The sequence below is a fragment of the Chenopodium album genome, chromosome 8 (genome assembly GCF_948465745.1).
Source record: "Chenopodium album chromosome 8, dcCheAlbu1.1, whole genome shotgun sequence".
Classification (NCBI taxonomy): domain Eukaryota; kingdom Viridiplantae; phylum Streptophyta; class Magnoliopsida; order Caryophyllales; family Amaranthaceae; genus Chenopodium; species Chenopodium album.
Genome location: NC_137841.1, coordinates 18,815,802 through 18,841,947, shown reverse-complemented (window position 1 = coordinate 18,841,947; position 26,146 = coordinate 18,815,802). Strand labels below are relative to the sequence as shown.

The window sequence follows — 26,146 nt, the reverse complement described above, 5'->3', positions numbered from 1 at the left end:
AACAACAACAAATTTCTTGTCCCCCTAGCGGTAAGAAGTAATTCATAAGCAACCATGAAGACGAAGTACAAGACAAGTTTCCATACCAGATTTCATGCTTTTTTTCTTCTTTTGTTTCAACCCTCTCCCCTAATAAGTCTAGCATAGGTTCCTGTTATCCATGTGTACTGTCTATGTGTCATATTTCTTACCTTTTCCATCAATGAGCATTCCTTTCCTTTGCAATCGGTCATCGAATTCATTCGCAAAAAAAAAAAAAAAAACAAAAAACAAAAACAAAAAAAAAAAAAAATCAATTACCGAACTACACCCAAGGTACACCAATGACTTGAGGCACCTTTGCAACCCTGTCATTCCCTGTTAACCGTTCAATCATATTCCATTTCTTCATCAACCACTTTGAGCCTCATCTAACGTTTGGCCTTCATTTCTTCAACCCACATTCACTCGAACCTGGGATTGGAATATGTGTAATTTGTGTAACATTCAAAAAGCAAGTAAAATAAAAAGCAAAGCAACAATTAAACAATGTCTAAGAGCAAGTGTTCCAATGTCTTTGATATGAACACGTCTCAAATTGCGTCTCTCATCGAGTGCTTGGTACCGTGCCTGAGAAACATGAATGCTAAGTGAGTGATGGACCGCATGATCTGAGATTGCCTACATTGATTCAAAAAAAAAATCAAAAAAAAAATCAAAAAAAAATATATGAAAAATAAAACATGCAAAGTCTAATACACAATTGCATATCTTGGGGGCTTCTCTCGGGTCTTGAGCCTTTTACCTCTTTCTTCCTTAAACCTTCAGCTTAACCACATTACAACCCTTGAAAGACCTCTTTGAGGTGTGCACACACTTGTGCAAAGTTCAGCTAGAGCTACATTGGCCTGATTCCTAACGGATACGTAGGCAACCTCGCATCGAGGTGCGGCCACATTCACATTCATATTCACATTTATATTCATACCCATGCTTGATCGAGTCAAAGAATATCCAATGCTTACCCCTACCCATTTAGAGCTAGACTTGGGGGCTTGAACCCACATCATTTAGCCTACCTAGCCTAAAGAGCCATCATCTTTGACTCTTCTCACATCTCTTTCCATCGCCATAACAATTGCAGCCAGCCTTAGCATCACATTCACACTTTCACTCACACATCCATATCCATATCATCCTTCCCTTTAGGAACCCTTTATCATGAAATCTTGTTTCCTTACTGTGCATGTTTCATCATATTTAAAGACAACATTCATTAGAAGAAACATTGTATACTTGCTTAGCTTCCTGACCTGAGCAATATTCATTGTTTCATGCATCGCATAATGTGCTGAGAAACATTTATGTATCAATAATTTTTAATCATACAAAGCATATCGTGCTTAGCTCCTTGACCTAAGCAACGTTCATTATGCAATAATCACTTAATCTGTATACGTGCTTAGCTTCCAGACCTAAGTGACGTTCAAGATCGTTTCTTTACACCATATATGATGCTTAGCTCCATGACCTAAGTTCATTCATCGTGTCACATGACGTAATTATCCTTAGCCTCCTAGCCTAAGAACATACATCATGCATACATTATACTCAAGACGGGCAGTTCAATATGACAAGAAGAAAATCCATGCGATTCATTTTGTCTTCCTCAACGAGGAAGTTCAAAACTTCTTTCCTTTTTTTCGCGTCTTTTCTTTTGAGGAAGTTTTAAAAAAAACTTTTTTCAAAATTTTCTCATCGAGGAAAGTTTGAAAATAAAAGTTCAGCTTTCACATATTTCTTTTTCGGGAGAAAGTCGGTACCCTCCACTCATGACAAAAATTGACGGAAAATGTTTGCTTTTGCATCTTCGTTTGCTTGTGTCTGCACACACACACACTCATAAGTCATGTCACATCAAGTCAAACTTGGTCAAATCAGTGGTCAAGTCAATCACAATATATACGAGTCCATTGGCAAATTTATTTTTGCAGGTCTCAGCTACAGCCCACGTCCGGGGACAAACGGACCATCTACAGCCCACGTTCGGGGACAAGCGAACCAACTACAACCCACGTCCGGGGACAAGCGGACCATCTATAGCCCACGTCCGGGGACAAGCGGACAATCTACAGCCCACGTCCGGGGACAAGCGGATCATCTACAGCCCACGTCCGGGGACAAGCGGACCATCTACAGCCCACGTCCGGGGACAAGCGGACCATCTACAGCCCACGTCCGGGGACAAGCGAACCATTTACAGCCCACGTTCGGGGACAAGCGAACCAACTACATCCCACGTCCGGGGACAAGCGAACCATCTACAGCCCACGTTCGGGGACAATCGAACCACCAGCATTTCCTCAAGCATCTCATCATCTGTCGACTTTCCTCAAGCATGGAAAGTATTATCCGGTGGATTTCTTCAAGCATAGAAAACCGCCAAATTCCTTTGTCGGCTTTCCTCAAGCATGGAAAGCATAATTGGTGGATTTCTTCAAGCATAGAAAAACGCCAAAATCATATGTCAACTTTCCTCAAGCATGGAAAGTGTCATCAGGTAGGTTTCTTCAGGCTTAGAAAGCTACCAAACTCATCTGTCGGCTTTCCTCAAGCATGGAAAGCATTTCAACAAACTTCATCCGGTGGATTCCTTTAAGCATAGGAAAATACCAAACTCATTTGTCACCGATAAACTGGTGTCAGATAAGCATTCTATTCCTTTACTCTTTATCTGTAGAGCTAACATTTTTCTGCTGGTATCGGCGTATATAGAGTGATTTAGGATCGCAGAACGTCTTAAATCATTCTCCGTCCCTATCGACTACTTTGACTATCGTTTTCGAAACTGACGTTTCTACAAACTCAGTCAAAGTGGGGGCTTCTGTAGACACCTAAAAATGTCTCCCCAAAACCAAACCCGATGATGAACAACCTTTCACCGCCATTATTAGTCAGGTTGAGTATTTAATCTTGGAGTGCTTAAATCCATATTTCCATTTCATAAACCAAACCAACTCCTATCCCATTTCCCCAAAAAATAATTTATTTTCCTCTTTTCGTGCCTTTAAACACAAAATAATTCATTTCGTGTCCTTTAAAATCATTCATTTCGTGTCCTTTTTATAAAAACGTTTAATCTAGTTTATTTTGGTCCATAATCTGGGTCCAATGATTAAATAGTTGGATGGGTCTTTAAAAGACCTTTCCAAAGATATATTATAAGCCCAAATCCAAGTTATAACGAATAAGTTATGGCCAAAATATTAAACTGAGCCCAAACCGAACCTAAGCCCACCTTACCTACGACCCAATGATCATGTGGAGGGTCCAAATTAAGTGATCCAATTCCTAAACCAATTAGGATTAATTATTAGCTTCTATAAGTTTCTAAAAGATCCTAATTATCCGTTTTGAAAAGATAAGATTAAAGAATTTGAAATTGAATAAAACTTTTCTTTTTTTTTAAAGTCCTAATTTTATTCGAATTAAAAGACGTTCAAAGATAGAAAGATAATATTTTCGTGCCTCATAGTTTTTATCCAAATTTTATATGGTTGAATAGCCCTTGAAATTATCTTTCCAATGATATATTATAATATCAATTCCGAGCTATAACGAAAAAGATATGAATAAAATATCAAACTCTATCCAAAACTGACACCGTCTCACTATTTCGACCATATCTTTTATTATATAAAATATTTTAATCTGATTCTAATTAAGTTAGAAATTAGACTTCAAGATCTTTCCAACGATATCTTATTCATCTTATTCTAATTTCTGGATCAAAAGATATGATAAAAACAAAAACCGCAAAAATGCAGTCTATCGAGTTTTATTCCGATTAAATTCGGATCTTATCTTAATTTTTCGACCCTTCTTTTTTCTCTATAAATAGAGGTTATTTCTCCCCTTTTTTAAAACATCAACAAGCTTGATCACAAGTTTATTCTCTTCTCCCTCTTTAGCCAAAACACTAGCCTCCCTTTTCTTTCATAACACTTCCCTTAAGCACTCCAAGGAGTTCATACTTGACCCGAGGTTCCGTCCTTAAACCAAGGCGTGAAAAGGTAGAATTAACTGAGGGTTTGGACCAAATCAACTCTACTTTTTATTTAATTTAATTGTTTTAATTTGATTTATATTTTTTTATTGAAGTTACTAACAATTTATTCATGATGTAGCAATTTAAAGGAACGCGCGCAATGTGAGTAATTAATTAATTTAATTACTCTTATTTTATTTTCTTCTTGCTAGTATCATGATTAGGTTATTTTATATTTGATTTGACTAACATTATTGTTGTTTAATTGCTTCCAATATTAATGTTTATTCTATTATATTTATTGATCACCACATTATTTCATGTTTAAAGGGAATATGTAATTGAAAATCACGCCTAATAAGATAATTTGAACGACCGGTTTAGGTTCCTTTTTAATCTTGTTATTAATTAAAGTGATCACAATATTTTAGAATTATATGTTGCATTAATATTCAACCAATTTAGCGTAATAATAGTTTGGAGCGAATTGAATATTTTGTTTGTATGCCTTTGAGATCGCAGGAATCATTTTTCACTATAAGAATCAAGTAGAGGCCAATACGGGCGAATGTGACTCCATAACTCACTTCGTACCATCATCCCCGATCCTCCTTTCGTGGTTCCGGACCATATGGAGTTAGTAATCTCATGGATTATGAATGGGGTGTAACCTTCACGGGTCAATCGTTGTCCCTTTATTCGTGGTTGCCTTTTATGATCCGTGAACGGTTTACAAGTTCCTTAAAAACTTGTTGGCGGCTCCCTACTTTGCTTTGTCCCTAATCTTAATGTCAATTCCCACTTCCTATGAGTGCCAAGCATATTCACCACATGCTTTTAACGTAGGCGCACTTCGAACAACGCCTACACAACGCCAGTAAATCGATCTTCAAGATGGAATCCCAACTCCTATTGCAAGTACCATCGAGGAAACGGTCATACCACTGATGAATGCTACAGGTTTCAAAATCTCATTCAAGATCTCATAGAAGCAAACAAGATCCCATTGCCTCTAGCTAGCGAGAAGACTGGGTGATGATGTAGCAAACAACACAAGACAAGAGGCGAGCTGCAACGACAAGATTTCATGACCTCTTTTTCTATTTCTTTTTCATTTTTTACTTTCCCCAATAAGTCTAGCATAGGCACCTTTCACTTTCCTGAGATTCATTTCGCAGGATTTTTTCCTTTTTCCTTTAATAAAATGAGCATTTATTTTCTTGCATATGATCATTTCATTACATTGCAAAAAAAAATAAAAATAAAAAATAAAATAAATAAAATATCATTGTCGAACTAAGCACTAGGTATACCAATGATTTGAGACACCTCTTGTAGCCACATCATATTACCTTTCACCCTTCAAATATGCAATCCTTTCTTCATAAACCACTTTGAGCTTCGTCTAATGATAGACCTTTCATTTTTCAACCTACATCTACCTAACTTTGGCATGGGATAGTGTGCAACTTATGCAATTTTCAATTTCATAAAAAGCTTGAGTGACTTCAAAAGATTAAAATAGCAAAAATAGAAAAATTAATAAATAAAAGTGTACAAAAGGGTAAGTGTTCCAATGTCTTTGATAGGAAAATTTCTTTGATAAGAACACGTCTCTGATTGCGTCTCTTATCGAGTGCTCGGTACCGTGCCTGAGAAACATGAATGCCAAGTGAGTGATAGACCGCATGATCAGGATTGCCCACACTTATAAAAATGAAATAAATGCTAAAGCAAAAGAAAGAGCTAAAAAAGAGTAGAAAACCTCAAGCGTGAAAATACAAATATTCAATAGCAAAGTTTCACACCTTGGGGGCTTATCGAGGGTCTTGAGCTTTTATCCCCTTCTTCTATAACCTTTAGCCTAATCACGTTACAACCCTTCAAAAGACCTTTTTGAGGTATACACACTTGTGTGAGGTTCGGCTAGAGTTACGTTCGGCCTGATTCTTAACGGATACATAGGCAACCTCACATCGAGGTGTGGCTGTAATAAACATGCATTCATATTCACATTCACATTCACACATCATGGTCATATCAAGGGATCTCCAATGCTCATCCCTATTCACTTAGATCTAGACTTGGGGGCTTGAACCTTACATCATTAGCTTACCTAGCCTAAGAGTCACCACCATTTGACTCTTTTTAAAAAAAAATATCTTTCCACACACTTAGCCCTTGCAGCCTAACCTTAGTGTCACTTTCACACACTTCACAGATACATGACCAAATATACTTCCCTTAGGAACCCTTTATTATGAAATCTTAACATAACGCTGAAGCATGCCTTTTCATGTCAAAATCGCTCATCAATCATCATTGCATCACAAAGTATGAAGTACTTAGCCTCCGCGCCTAAGTTACCTAAATACTTTCATTATCAAGTCAACTAAGATAGTTTAAGATGTTACAATCCTTGTACTGTGAGAGACAACGTTAACGGATTAATCTCATTCAACATGCATCTTTAAAAAAAACTTCACTTCGTTTCTTTTTCGTGTCTTTCTTTTTCGGGAGAAAGTCGGTACCCTCCACAAAAATGACGGAAAATTTTTGCTTTTTTGCATTTTCGAGTCCCACGATCACAATACAATGCACACACGAGTCATTTACACGTTGAGTCATATCATGATATCACCTTGATTTGAGTCTAACACATGTGTCAAACACTTTGAGTCAAGTCAACCTCGAGTCAATCACAGCGAGTCAAGTTCATACCTTGAGTCACAACAAGTCAATGAGTTAAGCAACACTAAACCTTAGGTCAACCCTAAGATAATTAAAGAAAGATAAGCAAAGTCCTATAATCTAAGATATAAATGCAGGTGCATCCGAGCAAGCGAGGACATTTCCGGATTTTTTTAAAAAAAACATTGAATATGATACAGGAGATTCCTCCAAGATAAGAGGAGTTACATGGATCAGTAACTTAGAGATGAAGAGCTTTAATTTACAAAAGATTTGAGCGGATTTGGTTGAAAGGAAACAACCAAGCTCAAAGTTTGGAGCAAAACCAAGCAACATCGGCAGTAAGAGCAGAATAGGGAAGACCCGACTCCAGCACCAGACGACAAGGCTGTCGTCTGGCAACAACATCTGGCATCTGGCAACAGAGTTCAGCGCCTGACTCTAGATCCCAGCGTCTGACGACAGAGCCAATTCTTGACGCCAGAGATATTTCAGCAGCGACAGAGCTCAAAGCCTCTTAGAATGGTTATTTTGACCTCATACAGCAATTTCGGGTTCCTTGGTACGCCAGTTAGCCCCTATAAGCAAATTGACATGATTAGTAGTCGGCTCGATTACAATCGTAGTAAGTGATTGACCTGACAAAAAAATCGTCTCACTTAGCTTAAGCGCCTAAAACACTCGCTCATTACAAGCACCAACGTATCGGTTTAAAAGCAAGCACTAAAACGACAATATTCCAAATATGGATTGTCGCGCATTCTTCTTAAACGACAATATTTCCAAATACGGATTGTCGCGCATTCTTCTTAAACGACAATATTTCCAAATATGGATTGTCGCGCATTCTTCTTAAACGACAATTTTTCCAAAAATTGGATTGTCATCCCCAACTGACAATATTTCCAAATATGGATTGTCATGCATCTTCTTAAACGACAATTTTTCCAACATTGGATTGTCATCTCTGGCAAAGTTTCCAAGCGTGGATTGTCGTGCTCCTTCTCTGTTTGGCAATTTTTTTCCAAGTTTGGATTGTCATCGCTGCAAGTTTTCCGAGATTGGATTGTCATACACCCAGTTCCCTATGGCAAAATTTCCCAAAAGATTTTTGTAGGACTCTATTCATCATAAATTTCGGCAAAGGTTCCTCAACGTGGATTGTCATTCATTTCAGTAAGTGGCAAATTTTCCCTAAATGCGTGTATAGTAGTGACAAGATTATTAATTATCTTATTAAGTGTGATTACAAGTACCAATTCCCTTTAAACATGCATAAAAGGCGTGATCAAGCAATAACAATAAATATAATCAAGCAACATAAAAATAAAAAATAATAATAATAATCATAATCATAAAAATAATCATGACAATCATAATCATGTTAAAGCATAATAATAATAGAAAGATCCTAGGCATGATACTAACAAGATTAACAACAAACCCTAACATGTCACTAAGCATCAAAGATCAAAGCTTTAACCCTAACATGATGCTAACATGAATATTAGGAAAGACAATAGGAAGCATCACAGAAATCATCATTGTCATATTTGATATAAGAAATTATGGTTGTTACCCTAAACATGATACTAGGAATCATTGTTGTCATTTAAAACATCAAGCATCCTAACATGATACTAGGAATCAAAATAACAACCTAGAGATGATTTCTATATCATAATATCAATAAATCAATTAAAGCACTTACTTGGATGCCTCGTATCTCTTTCTAATAATAAAATACACGCGTTAGTAACTTCAAGGAAAATAATAAAATCAAACAATTAAATTAAATAATTGAAAGAGAGATTTGGGACCAAACCCTCAGAAATATCAAACCTTTCACGTCTAGGGAGAAGGCAACTTTGAACTTGGCTAGGTGTTTCTAGTGCTAATGTATGAGGAATTGTTTTTGTAAAAGGCTAGGCTAGACATAGGGAGAGAATCAAGAAATTCTTGATGAGAGTTGATGAGAATTAGATGGAGAATTGATGAGAATTTGATGGAGAATTGATGATTTTTTATGATGGAAAACGGAGGTTTTAGGAGGCTATTTATAGCGAAAATCAGCCGGATGTGATAAAAAACGAATCACAGTTTCAAAAAGAATAAAACACGATCGCAGCGTCAAACACGTGCGTGGCGCCAAAATCCAGACATTAACACCAGGCGCTAAACATTAGCGCCAGACGCCAGGCGCCAAGCCTTAGCGCCAGGCGCTAATCCTGTCGTCAGGCGCTAGAAACAGTTTTTGCGGATTTTGTTTTTGTCATATATTTTGATCCAGAAGTCCAAATAAGTCACATAATATGTCGTTGGAAAGCTCTTGAATTCTACTTTCCAACCCAATTAGAATAATCTTAAAATAATTCGTAGATAAAAAGATAGGGCGGTGTTAGTTTTGGATAGAGTTTTGTATTTCATTCATATCTTTTTCGTTATAGCTCGGAATTAATATTATAATATATCATTGGAAAGATAATTTCAAGATATATCCAACCATATAAAATTTTGATAAAGATTACGAGGCATGAAAATAAAATTTGAATATATTCCACTTCGTACAAAACAAGGATTCTAAAAAGGAGTAGTTTTATTCAATCTCAAACTCTTTAAAACATAATTATCAATCCTAACTCCATTAGGATTTAAAAGAAGCTTCTAGAGTATTATAGAAGACTATAATCAATCCTAATAGCTTTAGGAATAATAATTAATAATAGGTCCTCCTCTAGATCATTGAGCCGCATATAAAAACCAAACCGGGCCCAGTTTAGTATTTTGGCCATAACTTCCTCATTATTCATCGGAATTGGGCTTATAATATATCGTTGGAAAGGTCTTTTCAAAACCTATCCAACTACACTATTATTGGACCCATATCATGGACCAAATTAAAATGGAATGCACGTTTTTCATAAATAGGGTAAGAAAAGAAATATTTTCAAAAACAGAAAGAAGATATTTTTTAATAAAAACATCCTCATCACTAGACTTTTCACACTTTCGCTATGTTCGATAATCAAATGACATGAAAGGTATTCATCACTTGGTTTGGTTTTGGGGAGACACATTTGGGTGTCTACACCATGTTTTCATATTCATGGACTTGAGACATGATAGGCTTCTCATCATCCATCTTGAAGTTGATCCATTTTCCCACCACATACTTCTTTTTCCAGGCATCATCCGCTCCATACTTTTTCTCCAAAGAGTCCCAAATAGCCTTGCTTGACCTGAAATTGACAAACAAATCAAACAAAGTATTATTCATATGGTTGAGGAGAAGACCACGAACAAGCTTGTTGTTCTTTTCCTTTTTCTTCAAGGCTTTCATGATGGCTGCCGGAATAGGATCTGTTGCAACTTTGGCCGCTTCCTCCGCCTTTTCCAAAATTTTAATGACATCTTCATTCAAGACATAATCTATTTCCACTTGTTCAAAAAAGATTAGTAACTTTTGTGACCACCTCTTATAGTTGTTACCATCAAGAGGTTCCAACTTAGAGAGGTCGGGAAGAGATTTCACAATACTATTAGCAATAGACATAATTTCGTTTTCAAATTGTTGTACAAATTGAAGAAATCTAAAGCAATAGTATAAAAGATGACAAGTAAGACTGAAAAATTGATCTTACAAACAACGGAACAAAATGGTGTGTCGTGATGCAAATCACTGACTTGAAAACAAAATTCCGGCGCAACCACGGTGCTCAATTGTATTCGCCGGCACGTTCCCTAAGGTTAACACACGACTTCCATACAAAGGCACTTTTGGTTGGAAGGTTGGAGCCAAGTATCTTATGCCCAAAAAGAGATGTGTTTAAGCTATTGTATTTGATTATTTTCAAGTGTATGAAATCAGAAAATTAAGTCTTCCATTTATAGAGAAGGATGGAAGCACATAGAAGACCATAGAAGAATCTCTTGCATCAATGAGGGGTGAATAAATCAGAATAAAGATGAAGATTTAATCACCATAATCATCTTCTTAAGTGTGGAGGTTATAAGGAATCAAAAGAGTGCAAGAAAGGAATCCAAGAAGAAGGCTAAAAGACGCTCAAGAAATCGATATCCCACGTGCCCGGATCGGGCGCCCAACCGGGCGAGATCGCCAAGCAAAAATGCTTCTCGCGCCCGACCGGGCGAGCTTGCTCGGGTACAAGAGAAATCTTCGTTTTCTTGAAAATTATTTTCTACCTTCTTCCGCCCTCCAGGGCAAGCAAGAAATAAAAAAAAAAATACTCCTTTAAACTTGATATTTCCTTCCTTTAACACACCAAAAACCACGCCAAATTTCTTTTTCTCATTCTCAAAATCAATTATACGTAGCACTGTCAAAATGGTTTGACAGTTCGGTTTCGGTTCGGTTTGAAATCGGTTCGGTATTTACTCGGGTCGGTTTGGAATCGGTTTAATTGTCTCACGGGTCGATTTTGGTTCGGTTTAAATAGTTATCGGTTCGATTCGGTTTTGGTTTATTCTTAAGCGGTTTTAATTCGGTTCGGGTTGTAAACAGTCCGGGTAGTAAACGGTTCGGTGCAGACGGGTTGCGGTTTGTTAACGGTGCGGTGTAAACGGTTTTTATCCCGGTTCAAACAATTTCGGGTTGGAAACGATTTCGGGTTAGAAACAGTTCGGTTCTTTTTTGGTTCAGTTTATAACTGGTTCGGTTCTTTTTCGGTTCAGTTTTAACTGGTTCGGTTCTTTTTCGGTTCAGTTTATAACTGGTTCGGTTCTTCGATTATTTAACCACTTTAACGTTATTAATATCGGTTCCATTTCAAGTTTACTAAATTATAGTTGAATCTGAATTAAAACATAGCCTAATAGTATATTCATGTCACTAGCACACTCCCATCTTTATTTCATTATTACTCACAGAATCAATGTAATCATCTGCTTAATAGTCTCTGTGAATTAATTTTATTTATTACGCCTTCAGCCAAGCCTTGGTACTTAATATTACAAGATTTTTGTTCATTTGGTTTCATCACCTCAAATGTATACATGACTAGAGGCAGTAGTGTTGCTAATAGTTTGAGGCAGGGCCTGAGCCTGCTTGTTTTGCTCTTGTTTGTAAACACTAATTATCCTTAAGACCTTAATGAATGATTTGCCTTGCTATTTTAAAAAAAAATATTTTAAGATTACTAATATTTAATCCATTTAATTATATCCCCGTAAAAAATAAAAAAATAAAAAAAAAATAAAAAAATAAAAAATAAAAAAAAAAACCATTTAATTATATAAAAAAGTTTGTAAATGGTTCGATTTAGAAGCGGTTTGGTTCATAAACGGTTCGGTTTATAACCAGTTCGGTTTACAATTAGTTCGGTTTTTAAATGGTTCGGTGCAAACGGGTAGCAATTTGCTAACGGTTCGGTGTAAGCGGTTTTTGCCAGTTTAAACGGTTTCGGGTTGGAACCGGTTTCGGGTTAGATACGGTTCGGTTCTTTTTCGATTCGGTTTTCTTTCAGTTCGGTTTATATTCGGTTCGGTTTGTTAACGGGATCGGTTCTTATACGGTTTAACATTATTCGGGTCGATTCGGTTTCGGGTTTACTAAAATACGGTTCGGGTCGGTTTTCGGTTTCAAAAAAATCGGTTTTTAATCGGTTCGGTTCTCATTTGGGTCGGTCGGTTTCGGGCAATTAAACGGTTTCGGTTTGAAATTTGACAGCACTAATTATACGGATATGATTATTGAGATTTAGAGTGGTTTCAGGGATAGACAAAGGAGAGGAGTGGTTTCAGGGATGAAAGGAGAGATATAAGGTGGTGTCGATGCATAATTAATCAAATTCAACTCATTTTGTTGTCATCAGCGGTATATGGTGAATTTTTGTAACAACTCAAGGATATATGGTGAATTTGAGAATTTTTACGAGTATATGGTGAATAAATAAAAAAAACTAAGGGGCATGTGGTGAAAAAACGGTAGATTTAATCAAGCATATCAATTGCACGGTGCACCTCACAAATGGTCTACACACTAAAAGACGCACCAACTCAATCTTCTTATCCAAACTAAAGCCATTCATCAAGTATACTTCAACACTACACATCCTTCGGCTTAATATCAATACCCAAGATTTGAAGGCTAAAGAATGACACCAATAACCAGATTATTGAACACTCAGTTACAAAACATCTACATTACTAATCATCCTATTCTCTTTTGTAAGATTTCACCAAAACTCTGATATACACAACTACCATTAACAATTTTTAGTTCTACATATCAATCTAATTCTAACATCAATAGCACTTTGATGTTTCCTTTCAGATGAATCAAGCCCACGATTCTACCACCGTGTCCCGAAAATCTCAACACAGCAGCCTTTTCTTGGTCAGCTGAATACTTCAGCTTATAGCAAACCACTTTCATGCAGGAGTGATGCAGTTAAGGCAAGTTCTCAAAAAAAAAAAAAATTGTTTCTTAATTATCTTTTTTTAGGCCAATTATCATGCTAAAAATTTCTTATTGCAAGAAATGCTTGGGTGTTTTACAGTGTTATGCAGGTAGACGGCGCAGGGCGAATTACATGGACACAGATACTTATGTGTACATGGAACCAGGGAGAAGTGAGGAGTTTATTTCTGAGGAAGAATTGAAAGAAAAGCTTAAAGGGTGGCTAGAAAATTGGCCAAACGAGACGTTACCACCCGACCTTGCTCGATTCGAAACACTAGATGATGCAGTCACATTTCTAGTGAAATCTGTATGTGAGCTTGAAGTTGATGGAGATGTTGGTTCAATCCAATGGTATGCAGTCCGTCTTGAGTAAAGTTGTCATGTCGCGTTTCATTAGAAGATTCGATAAAATTGGAATGATACAGAGAAGATTAGCAATTTTTCACATTGGATGGTATGCAGTTCCTCTCGAGTAAAGTTGTCATGACGCGTTTCATTAGAAGATTCGATAAAATTGGAATGATACACGGAAGATTAGCAATTTTTCACATTTGATTGTAACTTTCATTACAATGTTCATGACAGTATTTAGTACATTTTGTATGTGATTCAGACCACTTAAGATTTTTCTTTGCTCATTACTAAAGATGCTATTAGAATTTGAGGAAATTCCATGTAATTTATTGGTAAAATGTTACTACAATATTAAACAACAAATTCTTATATGAATAGATTTAATATAAAATTACAATAATGCTTATACAAGTAATGTTGTCGACAGGCCCCAAACTCAAACAGCAGAGTGCTCCTTTGTTACTTGATAAATTATTGTTTCATGTTCAATTGACACTGCTCTACATCTGGAGATCGCAATTCTTGAATCTGCCAACAAGAAAATTGATTAAATCATACATTCAAGTACGAAATTTCAAAAATTGGGCAAGTGATTATATAAATTTGACATGTAACACGTACAATGGCGGATCCAGGATTTTCAATCAGGGGTAGCGCAATACGGAGTAACTCCATAGTTGTTTAAAACATTTAAAACTAAAATTAAAACCGAACTTTATTTTAGGGATTTTATATTAAAAAAAACCTCCAAAAAACGATTAGCAAAATAATAAACCGATTGATTTTTTTGATGCCATGCAATGTGTTCTATCCGATAGAATAAAGTATTAGAAAGATGGGTAAAAAACTTAAAACAATTACAAAGAAAAAATAGAAGTTGGGGTTCTATCCAAAAAACGCATAGTTATTTAAAACATTTAAAACTAAAATTAAAACCGAACTTTATTTTAGGGATTTTATATTGAAAAAAAAAACTTAAAATAATTACAAAGCAAAAATAGAAGCTGAGGTTCGAACCCTGGCCTTGGGTCACATCCCAAACTTTATCAACTTCTTTTTTTAACCGCTGTAGCAAATGTTGGCAAAATGTAAAATCATGCAGTTTAAAAAAATTTATCCCAAATTTCTGGGTTGTTACTAAATAGATTCGCCAGTACAATAGAGTTACCACTATAGAATAAAATTGAGAATTGATGCAACATACCTTAGACTGAATGATGGAGGGTGGCAAGAGTGCGCCGCCTCTTCGGCTTTTTCGAGCAAGAAGTCCTTTAGATATTGGAGATAATATATTGTCTGTAGGACTCGTATACCTGACATTGAAAACAATTCAAATTACTCTTCATTAATCTAGTTTTTCTAACATTTCTCTCATAAAAGATGAATTTAGCAATTATATAAATAAAAATATTAGTTTTCAAACTTTTACTTAACTACGACTCTGCAAACCGGTAAGTACTCAAGTTGATGTATCACGTGCATTTACACGGGTAGATTCTGTAACACATATTGGTACATACCTTTCAGGATACTTGAATGGTTTCGGGAGTTTAAGGCGATCCGGTGTGCCTAAACCCGTTGAAACTTTGCACTTGCAACTATCATCAGTATAATTTCTTAAGTTTTGTACATCTTCAGTTTTTTGCATTGAGTTCTGGGTGTCTTCATTTTTCTTTGCAGAATTTTGTCTATCCTCAAATTTTTGGTGAAGTTTCGGAGAAGGCGGTGATTCGCAACCGAGTGTAGTTGTGTTTAGTTCTTTAAGAGGCATTGCTTCTGATGATTTTGCCATTTTAGAGAGGGGTTTGAAGACTACCTTAATCTGATGTTTAATTTTGGTGTTGCAAATGATAAAAGAATATAATAAAGTTTTTCTTTTTATTAGTGAGTTGAAAATGTTTCAACGGTCGAATTATAATGTTGTCCTTATTTTTGATTTAAAACTGTTTTTTTTTCTCTGTCTTGCCTTTTGTGCGCTACTTTTTGTCTCTTACCAATAATCTTATCTTGGTTACCGTTTCTTGCTCCAACATAATAATCCCGTTTGTTTCAACGAGCTTAAGTCAAATCAAGTCAAGTGTTAATTTATTGTTAGGAATTTAGAACTGGAAGCAGTGAGGGAGGTTAGTTATGCATTTGCAAATGCATAATAAATACTAAAATATTAAAAAGCACATGGGGGTGAAAGAAAGGAGAAGAGAGATGGGTAAGTGGGGCCATTTTTTAAATGTACCGTTGAAAGCTTAGATAGTACCATTGAGTATGTAGTGATACTATTTCTACACGTAGTGAGTACCACTGAATGAATAAATAATACTACTACATACATAAATAGTACCATTGAAATGTTTAATGATATCATTTAATCATCCAGTGATACAATTGATCACCCAGTGGTACTACTCTAAATTCAGAAATGCATTTACGTAAAATGACCCCATGCCCCTCGTTATGCATTTACTCATACATAACTAACCTCCCTTTGAAAGGCCTCGAACTAATGACGTATGGGTTATTGAGCTTTGAGTTGTACATTATTACAACTGCGGATTTTACTATGTGCTCAATCCTTTTGCGATTACCATTATCATGTACTACGTATTCCCACTTCTAATATAGTGTCCGTGCAATGCACATCTTATAAATCAAATTATAAATTTCATAGATAAAAAAAAATAAACACTAGTAGAAAAATACAAAAAGGCAACCCCCAAATGACACCGGTTCAGGCCAAACCGGTGCCAAAAATCGGCCTAAAAATGGGCGGGTTTTTAGACAAAGAGAAATGGCACCGGTTCAGATCAAACCGGTGCCAAAAATACAAATAGCACCGGTTTGAACCGGTTCCATAAGATGTTAAAAAAAACGGTTCAATTCACATAATAAACCCTAAAAAAAGTTCTCACTCCGCCTCTTTTTATTTCATTCCCTCTGATCTCCTTCTCTCTCCTCTCTCCCTTCTCCTTCTCTCCCTTCTCTCTCCTCTCATCTCCCTTATTGATCTTCATCTCCCATGCATATTCGATCTAGCTCCTCTCTCTAAACCGATCTTCTTTCATCTCCTCTCCCTAGCTTCTTCGATCTCCTCTCTTTCTTTGATCTACACCACCACAAATTCGACCACCGCCACAAAGCCCACCACCACAACATCACCACTGCCGCAAAGCCGCCGCCACCACCACAAAGGTCGACGGCTGCCGCAAATCCCACCGACAATTTCTGGGTATAATTTATACGAGGTTAGGATTTAATTTGATTTTAATCGATTTTGTTGGATTTAATTTAGGGTTTAAAGTAATCAATTTTGGATTTTAATCAATTTTTCTGGGTTTATTTAATCGATTTTTGGATTTTGATTCGATTTTTGTGGGTATAATTATCCGAATTTAATGGGTTTTGTATTTTAATTCGATTTGTTCTCGTTTTTTCTGGGTTTAATTTTGGGTTGATTAATCAATTTTAATTACATGCATGTGTTTTTTTTGGGTTTTTTTTAATTACATGCATGTGTTTTTTTTTTGGTATAATTTATACAAGGTTATGGTTTAATTTATAAGTTTAATTCGATTTTAATCGATTATATTGGATTGAATTTAGGGTTTAAGTAATCATTTTGGATTTTAATCGATTTTTCTGGGTTTATTTAATCAATTTTTGGATTTTAATTCGATTTTTGTGGGTATAATTATCCGGATTTAATGGGTTTTGTATTTTAATTCGATTTGTTCTCGTTTTTCTGGGTTTAATTTTGGGTTGATTAATCAATTTTAATTACATGCATGTGTTTTTTGGGTATTTTTTTTAATTACATGTATGTGTATTTTTTTTTATTTTGAGTTTCTGGGTTGTTTTTTTTTTCGGGGATTTTGTATTTTTTTCAATTTTACTTTTTATAATTTTGTGTTTTCTGGGTATAATTATCTGAATATAATCGTTTTTGTTTTTTTTTTCAATTTTCAGTTCGTGAGTTATCTTCGTCGAAAATTGATGGCCGATACTTTGCTTCTGCAATTCAGCTACTGAGCTCGTTCGTCGAATCCATTTGGTTTTTTTTTTTTGGGGCAAGTGTAAAACTACTGATTATAAATTTCAATTATATTATGTATTAATGTATTATGTAACATTTTGGTGATTATGAATTTCAATTATATTTAGTGTGTTATTACTGATTATGAATTAATGTTATAATTGGTGTTGTATTAGTTTTCTGCCAATTTTCAAGTGAACAAAGAACAAGAACAAAAACAAAACAAAATAAAACAAAAAAAAATAATAATAGTAATAATTTTGGGCAGTTTTGGCACCGGTTAACCGGTGCCAAAACCAAACCAATGCTAAAAAGGGGGTATTTGGCACCCCCCACATAGGCAGCGGTTCAAACCGGTGCCTTAGACCGGGTTTGAACCGCTGCCAAAGCACTTTTTTCACCTAGAGAAATAAAATAAAATAAAGTGAGAGTGAGGGATAGCTCAAGTGATTAGAGCTTCCCTCCCGAATTCAGGAGATCATGGGATCGATTCTCACCCCCGCCCTCGTGGCTCTCTTAACACCAAAAATAATACTTCGTATAAAATATTAATGTAATAATCAATCAAATATTATTTAATATCTTTTTCATTTAATGAGAAAAAATATTACGGAGTATTATTAATGAACTGTCATACTGCATCTACGATAATAATAAAGACTTGTAAATCATAAATTTAGAAAAATTAACTTAACAAAGGTCATTCAATTAGTACTCCGTAATAACTATTCCCTCAAAAAAAAAAAAAAAAAAAAAAAAAAAAAAAAAAAAAAAGGAATTTAATAATTTCACCTTTGCTAATTCTGCTCAAAAATCTGAAAATAATCTCACCTTTGACCCTCATCTACTCAAAACAAGCTCATTTACCTACAACTTGTTAACCATAGTAAAATGGACTACGAGTATAGCATGGACTACTACTAATTTAAATTATAACCACTTATTACTAGTATAGCAAAGGTAGAATTATTAGTTTTCATTTTTCCAAAAAAATAAAATAGTAAAAACTAGGTTAGGATCACACAATGCACGATTTTAACAATAATTTTCTTGAGGAAAATATAGTAAATTGTGAAAACCCCAAATTCATACACCGTACAATTTGTATGAATACAGAGTAGGAAGAAAGTTAATGTTTATAGAACAATGAAATAGTCCAACCACCTTTTTTATACTCTATTGAAAATTGTGTAGTTAATTAGTCAAATTAAATATAAAAAAAAATTTCGTTTAGAAAATGTATAATTAAACCATTTTCAAACCTCTATTAATCTCGAAAAAAAATGATGTTATAAATAGTTTTGACAGGATTTAAAAAAAATAATGTTTATAATGATGTTATAAATAGTAATGATGTCAGTGATAAGCACTTTAGTATAGCTATAGATGGGTTCATTTCATTTACATTTACAAATCAATTAGGTTAATTTTTAAATTACCACCCAAAAATGTATCCATTTTCAAAATAACCACTCGTTAAATTTTTATTTTTATTTTACCACCCATTTCAAAATTCTGGTGGATTTCTCTTATTTGGGCCCCACCTAACGACTCTTAGTGGTAACAAGAAGAAGATGATCAGTAGTAGTGGCAATTCAGATAACAAGCTCTTGGTTTTTTTAGCTGTTTTCTTTTGGTTTTAGGTTGTCTTGTACTTAATAAACTGGTTTAAAGGGGAGGTGGAGTGAAGACATGGTTGATTGTAATGATTAGACATAGTCGTTATTAGCATTGGGTAGGTCCACATACCGGAAATCCACCAGAATTTTGCAATGGGTGGTAATTTGAGTATTTTTTTAATTTAAGAGGTGGTAAAATAAAATATAAATTTAAACGGGTGGTTATTTTAAAAATGGATACATTTTTGGGTGGTAATTTAAAAATTTTCCAATCAATTATTAAATTCCTAGTAACTCCTAATAATGGCCAATAAAAATGAATGTGATCTTGAGTAGTATTTAATGTCATTTGCATTCCTTTTATTTTATTTATTTTTTATTTTTATAGGAAATTTTTTAAATTGCCACCCTAAAATATATCCATTTTCTAAATAACCACCCGTTTAATTTTTTATTTTATTTTACCACCCCTTAAATTAAAAAACTACTCAGATTACAACCCATTTCAAAATTCAAGTGGATTTTTCTTATGTGGGCCCCACCCAACGAGTCTTAGTGGTGAAAGGAAGAAGTTGATCAGTAGTAGTGGCAATTCAGACAGCATGCTCTTGGTTTTTTTAGTTGTTTTCTTTTGGTTTTAGGTTGTCTTGTACTCAATAATTTGGTTTAAGGGGGAGGTGAAGTGAAGACGTGGCTGATTATAATGCTTAGACATAGCCGTTATTAGTGTAGGGAATAAATTTCAAGCTTTAATCCCACTAGCTCGAACCCCACTGTGTTCATACACTAAAGTACGGTGGCGTCCAAAAGGGAAGAAGATAGAGCAAAAGAGTCGCCAACAAGTTTTAGGAACTTGTAAACCGTTCACAGGGTGAAGGTTACACCCCTTAACGATCCAAGAGATCGTCAACTCCATAAGGTCTAGAACCAAATAAGGGTTCGGGGATGAAGGTACAAATCCAACCTAAAAGAGATTGAACCTGCCCTAATAATAGGCCTCTACTTTATTCTGATCGTATTCATGTGCGCTTTTTAATTAACATGCAATCAATAGGATTAACCCTAAACCTGTTTAATCTATGTTGGTTGAATTTAATGCACAAATAAACTATTATTGGCGATCACTTGAATTATAATCATATTAACCCTAACAAGATTATTAATTATCTTATTAAGCGTGATTACAAGTACAAATTCTCTTTAAACATGCATAAAGGTGTGATCAAACAATAACAATAAATATCAAGCAACATAATAATAATATCATGAATAATAAAATTATAATCATAACAATAATAATCATAAAAAAAATAATCATCATCGAAATAATAATAATAATAATATAATCATCATAAATTATAACAATTATAATCATAATCATGTTCATGTTAATATTAAAACATAATAATAATAGCAGGATCCTAGGCATAATACTAACAAGATTAATAACAAACCCTAGCATGTCACTAAGCATTAAAAATCAAATCTTTAACCCTAACATGATACTAACAATCATAAATATTAGGAAGAATATAGGAAGCATCGCAACAATCATATTTAATATTAAAATTACCCTAGACATGATACTAGGAATATCATAATAACAATATAAACATGATTTCTACATCATAATATCAATTAAAACCATTAAAGCACTTACTTTGATGCTTCGTACCTCTTTCTAATAACAAAATACACACGTTAGTAACTTCAAGGAAAATAATAAATCAAAATAATTAAATTAAATAATTGAAATAGAGATTTGGGACCAAACCCTCAGAAATTAAACCTTTCACGTCTAGGGCGAAGGCAACTTCGAATATGGCTAGGCGTATCTAAGTCTTGCGAATGCGGAATTTTGTATTTGAGAAAATACTAGTTTAGAAAAAGAGAGGGAGAGAAAATAATCAAGAAAATCTTGATGAGAGTTGGTGAATTGAAATATGAATTGATGAAAACTGATTATCGAAAACGGAGTTTTAATACGTTATTTATAGAGAAAATCATCCAAAAAGATAAAATTAACAAAACAGAGTCTGGCGCATAAAAACAGAGCTGGCGCCACCCTTGGCTAACTGGCGCCAGGCACCAACACTAGCGCCACTGGCCAATGGCTAGCGTCAGGCCTGGTTCCAGTCGCCAAGGCCTGGGGTTAGGCGCCAAGCTTATTTCCAACGCTTTTTCGAAAATCGGATAAGTTTACCGTACTGGAGGATAAAATCATATAATTTCCTCGAAAATGCTATTTGATTTTGATTAAAACTCTGAAAAGTCAATTTATCAATGCTAATTGAATTAGGAATGAAAAGAACCTTCTAGAAGATTCTAGAAGACTAAAACCATTCCTAATTGCATTAGGAATGATAAATCATATTAGGCCCTCCCCTAGATCATTGGGCCGTATATAAGGCTCAAACCGGGCCCAGTTTAGTAAATTGGCCATAACTTCCTCAATATTCATCGGAATTGGGCTTATAATATATCGTTGGAAAGGTCTTTGCAAGCCCCATCCAACTACACTACTATTGGACCCATATCATGGACCAACCAAACTGGATTGGCTGTTTTCTTAAAATAAGTTTTCAAAAACAGAGAGAAGAGAAAAGAATTAAAACTATCCGCAACACTAGACTTTCCACACTTTCACTTCATTCGATTATGATTCAACGTGAAAGGTACTCATCATTGGGTTTGGTTTTGGGGAGACACAAATGGGTGTCTATAGAAGCCCCCACTTTGACTGATTTTGGAGAAACGCAAGTTTCGAAAACAAAAGTCAAAGTATCGATAGGGACGGAGAATGATTCAGAACGTTCTGCGATCCTAAATCAATCTTGTAACGCCGATGTCTGCTAAACTAGCGTTAGTTAAACAGATAAAAGAGTTAAGAAACGCGTATCTTGTACCGTCGAGCACACGTCTCTGAAAGTAACCGATTTGTTTTGATGACCTCCTGCAAGCTAGAGAATGCCATCCCGCTTGAAAACCGCTACGCCTGTAACTGCTTCCAAATTAGAAGATTGCTTCGCCTGAAACGATCCTCCTCCGATATGATAATATTCCATGTCCAAGGGAATACCATCGAAGATTGCTTCTCTTGAAACAATCCTCATCCGCATTGATAATATTCCACATCTAAGGGAATACCATCGAAGATTGCTTCTCTTGAAACAATCCTCGGTTGTTTGTGACAACTCTCCACAATCTAGGGAACGCCACCTTGTTGTTTCGTTGTTCACTCATCTCTGAACAAAGAGCTTCTTTTTGATATGTCTCCAATTTCCGCTGTGATAGTCTTCGAAAAGATCACTGCTTCTTAATGTTTGCTATGCCAGTACGTCGGCGCTTTGCTGCTTGTGAACCAGTATGTCGACTGTAGGGAATATTTCAAGCGTTAATCCCCCTAGCTTGAACCCCACTATGATCATACACTAAAGTACGGTGGCGTCCAAAAGGGAAGAAGATAGAGCAAAAGATTCGCCAACAAGTTTTTTAGGAACTTGTAAACCGTTCACGAGGTGAAGGTTACACCCCTTAACGATCCAAGAGATCGTCAACTCCATAAGGTCATGAACCAAATAAGGGTTCGGGGATGATGGTACAAATCCAACCTAAAAGAGATTGAACCTGCCCTAATAATAGACCTCTACTTTATTCTGCTCGTATTCATGTGCGCTTTCTGACTAACATACAATCAATAGGATTAACCCTAAACCTGTTTAATCTATGTTGGTTGAACAGTAATGCACAAATAAACTATTATTGGCGATCACTTGAATTATAATCACATTAACCCTAACAAGATTATTAATTATCTTATTAAACGCGATTACAAGTACCAAATTCCCTTTAAACATGCAATAAAGGTGTGATCAAGCAATAAATATCAAGAAACATAATAAATAATCATAACAATAATTATAATCGTTATCAAAATAATAATATTCATAATCATCATAAATTATAACAATTATAATCATGTTCATGTTCATGTTAATATTAAAGCATAACAAAAGCAAGATCCTAGGCATGATACTAACAAGGTTAATAACAAACCGTAGCATGTCACTAAGCAATAAAAATCAAATCTTTAACCCTAACATGATACTAACAAGCATAAATATTAGGAAAAGAATAAAAGGCATCATAGCAATCATATTCAATATTAAAATTACCCTAGACATGATACTAGGAATATCATAATAACAATGTAACATGAATTCTACATCAATAAAAACCATTAAAGTACTTACTTTGATGCCTCGTACCTCTTTCTAATAACAAAATATACACGTTAGTAACTTCAAGGAAAAATAATAATCAAAACAATTAAATTAAATAATTGAAATAGAGATTTGGGACCAAACCCTCAGAAATTAAACCTTGCACGTCTAGAGCGAAGGCAACTTCGAATATGGCTAGTTGTTTCTAGATCTTGCGAATGCGGAATTTTGTATGAAAACAAAGTAAGAAAGAAAGATGAATGTTAATTAAAACTTGTGAATGATAGATGTAGATGATGAATGATTGTAGGTGAATGAAAACGAAATTTTTGATACGATATTTATAGAGAAAATCAGCCAAAAAAGATAATTTAACAAAACAGAGTCTGACGCACGCAAAACGAGGTTGGCGCCAACCCTGGCTAGCTGGCGCCAGGCACCAATGGCTAGCGTAGTTTCTAGGCGCCAAGGCCTGGGGTTGGACGCCAAGCTTGATTTCAACGCGTTTTCGAAAATCTGATAAATTTCCCGTACTGGAGGATAAAATAATATAATTTCTTCGAAAATGCTATTTGATTTTGATTAAAACTCTGAAAAGTCAACAAAGTCAACTTATCAATGCTAATTGAATTAGGAATGAAAAGAACCTTCTAGAAGATTCTAGAAGACTAAAACCATTCCTAATTGCATTAGGAATGATAAATCATATTAGGCCCTCCCCTAGATCATTGGGCCGTACATAAAGCTCAAACCGGGCCCAGTTTAGTAAATTGGCCATAACTTCCTCAATATTCATCGGAATTGGGCTTATAATATATCGTTGGAAAGGTCTTTGCAAGCCCCATCCAACTACACTACTATTGGACCCATATCATGGACCAACCAAACTGGATTGGCTGTTTTCTTAAAATAAAGTTTTCAAAAATAGAAAGAAGAGAAAAGAAACAAAAACTTTCCGCAACACTAGACCTTTCCACACTTTCGTTTCATTCGATTATGATTCGACGTGAAAGGTATTCATCACTGGGTTTGGTTTTGGGGAGACACAAATGGGTGTCTACATCGACAATCCTCTTTTATTTTAGGAATAGTTGCCAACACAACTTTTGTATGATGTATGACAATCCGATTTAGGGAAAGTTGTCAATGCCACGTAACAATCCATCCTTGGAAATGTTGCCATGATGAAGCGACAATCCGTATCTCGGAAAATTTGCCAAAATCCATTTTTTTGGAAAAGTTGCCAATGCTTCGTAACAATCTTTCATAAGAATTTTGCTACGATCGACAATCCATGTCTTGGAATATAACTCTTGAAAGAAATCCGCCTTGGAAATTTGCCAACGCTATGCGACAATCCTTTTAGGAAATTATTGCCACAATTGACAATCCGCGTCTTGGAATATTTGCAAAAAAGAGTAGGCCGACAATCCACTTCGGGAAAATTTGCCACTTATTAAAATGAATGACAATCCATGTTGAGGAACCTTTGCCGAAATTTATGATGAGTAAAGACCTACGACAATCCTTTGGGAAATTTTTCCATAGGGAACTGGGTATATGACAATCCAATCTCGGAAAACTTGCCAACGATCTGTGAATGTATGACAATCCGAACTTGGAAAAACTTGCCAAACAAAGAAGGAGCACGACAATCCACGCTTGGAAACTTTGCCAGAGATGACAATCCAATATTGGAAAAAATTGTCGTTGAAGAAGATGCACGACAATCCATTTTTGGAAATATTGTCAGTTGGTGATGACAATCCAATTTTTGGAAAACTTTGTCGTTTAATCAGAATGCGCGACAATCCATATTTGGAAACATTGTCGTTTAAGTGCTTGCTTTTGAACCGATGCTTTGGTGCTTGTAATGAGCCAATACTTAGGCGCTTAAGCTAAGTGAGACGATCTTTCATCAGGTCAATCACTTATTGCGATTGTAATCAAACTGACTACTTAATCATGTCAAATTGCTTATAGGGGCTAACTAGCGTACCAAGGAACCCGAAGTTGCTGCATGAGGTTGAAATCACCTTTCTGAGAGGCTTCAAGCTCTGTCGCTGCTGAAATATCTTTGGCGCCAAGAATTGACTCTGTCGCCGAAAGCTGTGATAGGGTCTTCCATATTCTGCTGCACCTGTATTTATTTTTTACTATAGAACTTTGCCAATCTCTTTAATTATCTTAGGGTTGACCTAAGGTTTAGCATTGCTTGACTTATTGACTTGACACGACTCAAGGTATAAACTTGACTCGATATGATCGACTGACTCGAGGTTGACTCGACTCAAACTGTTTGACACATGTGTTAGACTTCAAATCAAAGTGATATGACACGACATGACTCAATGTGTACATGAATCGTGTGTGCATTTGTAATGTGATCGTGCGACTCGAAAATGCAAAAGAGCAAAAATTTTCCGTCATTTTTGTGGAGGGTACCGACTTTCTCCCGAAAAAGAAAGACGTGAAAAAGAAGAAGCGAAGTTTGAAGGTGCATGTTGAATGAGCTTAGTCAGATGTTGTTTGATACTGTCTCTCAAGGTGCAAGGATTAATCCATCATAGGCTATCTCAATGGTTGACTCAATGATGAAAGTATTTGGGTAACTTAGGCACGGAGGCTAAGTACTTCATACTTCGATGTAGTGATGATGGATAAACGATGTTGATATGACAAGGCATGATTCAGCGTTACGTTAAGATTTCATGACAAAGGGTTCCTAAGGGAAGTATATTTGGTCATGTATCTGTGCAGTGTGTGAAATTGACACTAAAGTTA

At 35.4% G+C, this 26,146-nt stretch overlaps 2 protein-coding genes across 2 annotated transcripts; one reads left to right on the top strand and one right to left on the bottom strand.

Moving 5' to 3' along the window:
- Positions 1-12,718: 12,718 nt before the first annotated feature.
- On the top strand, positions 12,719-13,777 carry LOC145555873 (protein CHLORORESPIRATORY REDUCTION 7, chloroplastic-like). The gene is made up of 3 exons (XM_081617588.1): positions 12,719-12,904; positions 13,011-13,132; positions 13,237-13,777. The coding sequence occupies exons 1-3, from the start codon at positions 12,832-12,834 to the stop codon at positions 13,510-13,512; spliced, it is 471 nt and encodes a 156-aa protein (XP_081473714.1). The 5' UTR covers positions 12,719-12,831; the 3' UTR covers positions 13,513-13,777.
- A 21-nt stretch (positions 13,778-13,798) lies between these two features.
- Positions 13,799-15,394, bottom strand: LOC145555875 (uncharacterized). The gene is made up of 3 exons (XM_081617589.1): positions 15,014-15,394; positions 14,698-14,806; positions 13,799-14,021 (listed from the first exon to the last, which is right to left on the bottom strand). Exons 1-3 carry the CDS (start codon positions 15,283-15,285, stop codon positions 13,965-13,967), a joined length of 438 nt encoding a protein of 145 aa, XP_081473715.1. The 5' UTR covers positions 15,286-15,394; the 3' UTR covers positions 13,799-13,964.
- Positions 15,395-26,146: the final 10,752 nt, after the last annotated feature.